The 4,557-nt window shown below is 38.7% G+C and overlaps 1 protein-coding gene across 1 annotated transcript; it reads right to left on the reverse strand.

Moving 5' to 3' along the window:
* Positions 1–447: 447 nt before the first annotated feature.
* Positions 448–3,608, reverse strand: kcna10a (potassium voltage-gated channel, shaker-related subfamily, member 10a). Its single transcript, XM_015031173.1, has one exon. It carries the CDS (start codon positions 3,404–3,406, stop codon positions 1,682–1,684), a length of 1,725 nt encoding a protein of 574 aa, XP_014886659.1. The 5' UTR covers positions 3,407–3,608; the 3' UTR covers positions 448–1,681.
* Between the last annotated feature and the right edge of the window lie 949 nt (positions 3,609–4,557).

A 4,557-nucleotide genomic window follows, 5' to 3' on the forward strand; every position in this document is an offset into this window, starting at 1 on the left:
AAGATGAATGCTTTTAGGTATCATTGTTATGTATGGCAAATTCAGCAGTACACTAATATTATACATTTTAAGGCACTCCATTGTAATTCATAATGTGGAGTAAGTTAAACTATAGGTAGGTAGTTTTTTTTTTTATCTCAAAGTAAGTGAGAAATTGTTAGAAAAACAATATTTTTAAGTAAACAAACACAGCAGCACTAAAATGAAAACATTATTCACAAACAAAATTAAAGGAACTCTGTCAGCTTTTTTTTTTTTTACGTATTATTTTAAAACTTTGGTTGTATTAGGTAAGACCTGGCCGTACTCCCAATCAAAATAAGTTTATCCTTAGCAACATTTTAGGGTTGGCTGCGCAAGTAATGTTTCCGAACCAAAATAATACACCAGAATTTGGACAGATATCCGATAAGATCTTGGTATCTTTGGTCAGTTTATAGAAACGTGGGTTTTGCAGAAAATTTTTTATTAAAAGGCTGTTCATTTGTAATGGTTTTTCAAAGTTTTTTTTTTTGGGTGGGATTGGAAACAGTAATTCTTCAACTCTTGCTACACTTTCACAAACAAATATGGACTTGGGCTTTGATTCAATCCCTTCCATTACATAGTACCTATGTTTTAAGCTCACTGTCCTCCTGGATGATGAACCTCCAAGACTTATGTGGCCATAACAGATTTTTATCAAGAATTGCCTGTACTTAGCTCCATCCATTATTCAATAATCCCTTACCACCTTTCCTGATACTGCGAAGAAAAGCGTGTCTAAAGCATGATGCTGCCAACACTGCAAATGAAATATAGTGGTGTAGTTTTTGCATGTGGGTCAAAAAGTTACATTTTATTCTAACCTGGTCAAAACAACGTATTGTTTGATGTGTTCCCAATATGGCTTTTGGCATTTAATTAATGCTCTCCTTGTATGGTCTGTTGGTTGAGCTGGATGACTGTGGGGGGTTTAAAGTCTTGCCATACTCCCTCTTCACAATTCTGCATTAGTTTGTTTTAGTCCACCTTATAGGGTTCTACTAAAATATACTGAGGCCTGTAGTTGTAACACTACCAAATTTGAGTGACTTTGTAAAAGTTCAACGAATATGAATACTTTTGTAGAGCATTATATACATTTAATTTGTGGTCATAGTTATGATCTTCACCTTTAGCTACATTTGACATTAAATGTCTGAAATTTGTGTTGTAAATAAAGATATGCGCTTAAATGTTTTTTAACCAAAAAAAGCTAAGATTATGAGAACAAATGGCAAAGTTTATGAAAAAAAACAATGTTAACAATGAAACTGTTTAACACTTAATTTGCATCTTGAGTGATAGCAATGAAAGACTTACATATTGAAAGCTACAACAAACAATGAAGTTAACGTACAATAGTGAAGAATGACAAAAATTCCTAAACAATAACAGTGAATTTTCAGATAAATCCACAAAGTGCCATTTTCATACAAAAATAAATAAATACATAAATACAAGAGGTAAGTCTGGTACACCCTGTTTGTTGCTATAAAACTTTTTTTTTTTTCACCAAAAGAATAACTGTTTATTCAATCTTAAGTTCATTTTTTGCATTCATTCTCACTAAAATTTAATTCCTTTTATATTCCCTACTATTTTTGCTGCTTGATGGATAAGTTATTTCTTAGTCAGCAGTTTTTCTCCTTTTCCTCTGTCAGATACCATTGACCTTATTAACTGAAGGATTGCTACCCTGTTTGGTACTTTCTTCCGCATTTATGGCTTGCTCGAGAGCCTCTGTCATGGGAACCTTGTCCTCTGCTTCTGTCTCTCTGTGGTAAAAGTAATTGAAGTTGGAGACAATGACGGGAACAGGCAAAGCAATTGTCAACACACCAGCAATTGCACACAGTGTGCCCACCACTTTCCCCCCAAGTGTGATAGGACACATGTCTCCATAACCTACAGTTGTCATGGTCACCACAGCCCACCAGAACCCGTCAGGAATGCTGACAAACTGTGTGTCAGGGTCATCTACTTCAGCAAAGTAGATGGCACTGGAGAAAAGAATAACTCCAATGAAAAGAAAGAAGATGAGCAAACCAAGCTCCCGCATGCTTGCTTTTAGAGTCTGTCCCAGGATCTGCAGTCCCTTTGAGTGACGTGACAGCTTGAAAATACGGAAGACTCTGACCAAGCGGATGATACGCAAAATGGCCAAGGACATGTTCTGTCCTGAGTTCTCCTGAGGGGTTGTGGCCAGTTCTGTGATCAAAGTTACAAAATAGGGGATAATGGATATAATGTCGATCATGTTCATGAGGTTGTGGAAAAACTCACTTTTGCTTGGGCACACCACAAACCGAACGATCAACTCAAAGGCAAACCAAGCTATGCAGGCAGTTTCAATAAAAAAGAAAGGATCGGATAATGTTTTGAGCTTTGTACCAGCTAAAGAGCCAGTGTGGGATACTTTGGACTGGTTGACATGTTGAACCACTCTTGGAGCAAAGAGTTCAGTGTCATCTCTGAACTCCGGCAGTGTCTCCATGCAGAATATGATGATAGATATGACAATGACCAAGACAGAAACTAGTGCTACACCCCGTGCCGCATTGGAGCTCTCTGGGTATTCAAACAGGAGCCAAAATTGCCTATAGATTTCATTTTTAGGGAGAGGTATGTCAACATCTTTTATGAATCCTTCATCTTCTCTGAACTGTTCCATAGCTTCTTGTCCGAGCTCATAGAATACAATTTCATCAGCAAACACATCAAGGGGAACATTAGCTGGTCTTCTAATTTTGCCGCCAGACTGATAGTAATACAAGATTCCATCAAAACTTGGTCGATTCCGATCGAAGAAGTATTCGTTCCTCATTGGATCAAAGTACTCCATCCTCTTAAAGGGGTCTCCAAGAAGTGTCTCAGGAAACTGGTCCAGTGCTTTGAGCTGTGTCTCAAAGCGAAGACCAGCTATGTTGATGATGACTTTCTGGTCTCCATCATCCAACCCTCTTTTATCTGCAAACAGATCCTCACAGCACTCCTTCGTGAGCCGACTGAAGATCGTTTCACTTTCCTTCATGCCTTCGCTGTTTAACAGCAGCTTCCAGTTGGAGATAATACTGGCACAACTACTGCGACCCTTTCTGCTTGGTGATGGCATCACTGGTGAGTGAGGTACTTCCAGTGTTTGCGTTGGTGGAATGGGTGAAGATGAGGTGGATTCCCAAATGTAGGAGGACATCGGGTTGTAATGTGAAGGGGTGGAGGAGAGTTGATGGGGTCGCAGACGGTTATTGATGTCAGAGCTGTTTTGCTCTGGAGGAACCTCCACTGTGAGAGCTGTTGTCTCATCAGCATAGGTGTCAATCTCATCCTCAAGGGCGCCACTAATGTCCTCCAGGCTCTCAAAGTCAACCAGGGCCACCTCCATGGCTGGGGTTCAGCCAGTGCAATGCCTTAAAACTACCAGGATAAGAGAATCTCACACTCTGAGTAACAGAGGGATAGCTCAGTTGTCGAAATATGTAGCAGCATCAGCGCACCAGAGCTGAGTCTTTAGGAAGACCCATAGGACAAACAGGAAGCCATTGCTGTTCTTAGCTTTCCTTCAACACCTATAAAAGAAAAGACAGAGTAAAGAGAATTTGTCAGTTTTGACCAGTGGTCAGATACATTTTATATTACCATGTCTAAAAATGCATTATTTTATCTTTGATTGTTTCTTCTTTTTGGAAATGGCATAATAGAAGAAGCAGTTGCAAAGGCATAACTTTAACACGTTTCTACAGCCTTTTGAAGTTGCAATTATTGACCTTAGGGATGGATGTTGCAGTTATTAGCACTGTTGTCATGTGCTCTTTTTAAGTACTCCGGTTTCCTCCTAAAGTCCATAAACCTGCACATTATGTTAATCAGTCTCTCAAAATTGTCTTGAGAGAGTGTGTGAATGTATGAATGATTGCTTTTCCTGTGTGTGTTGGCCTGAAAAAGATTGGTGACTTGTCCAAGTCGTACCCTGCCTCATGTTAAATGACTACTGTAGACAGGCACCAGAGCCTCTGTGAAACTGCAAGGCTAAGGGGATAAAGACAATGGATGAAAAATAATTTTGATAAATTTTAAGAGATGTTTTAAAAATTTTCTTGCCACACCAGTGTTTATTTGAAGTTTTCATCAGGTCAAACATTTTATATCTTGTAATGTAAAAATCAGTAGATAATCAGACAAATATTTGCTAATTACTTTTCATATTGTATATAAGGTTGCAGTAGTGTACACCTGTGCACCTGAAAGGGAACATAAGTGTACCCTTTGCAGTGCCCTCACTACAACCTACACAAGGACAGGGTAGTGCAAGGTAACCATGGCTTTGCATAAATTAATGCATAATTAATTGGGGTAAAGTAATAGCATGGGTCTCCCTTCTTCCAGACAAGACATTTAAACTGCACAATGACATGTAATTTCCAGAGGCCATGATACTGGAAACCTTTGTCATTTGTGATTACACTTAACTACCCTTGATTGTGTACCATTTAACTGGTCTAAAAAAGGCATAAAATAGAAATACTGAATGCAACA

Source organism: Poecilia latipinna, unplaced genomic scaffold, assembly GCF_001443285.1.
Source record: "Poecilia latipinna isolate Pla-1442-1.1 unplaced genomic scaffold, P_latipinna-1.0 Scaffold199, whole genome shotgun sequence".
Lineage (NCBI taxonomy): Eukaryota > Metazoa > Chordata > Actinopteri > Cyprinodontiformes > Poeciliidae > Poecilia > Poecilia latipinna.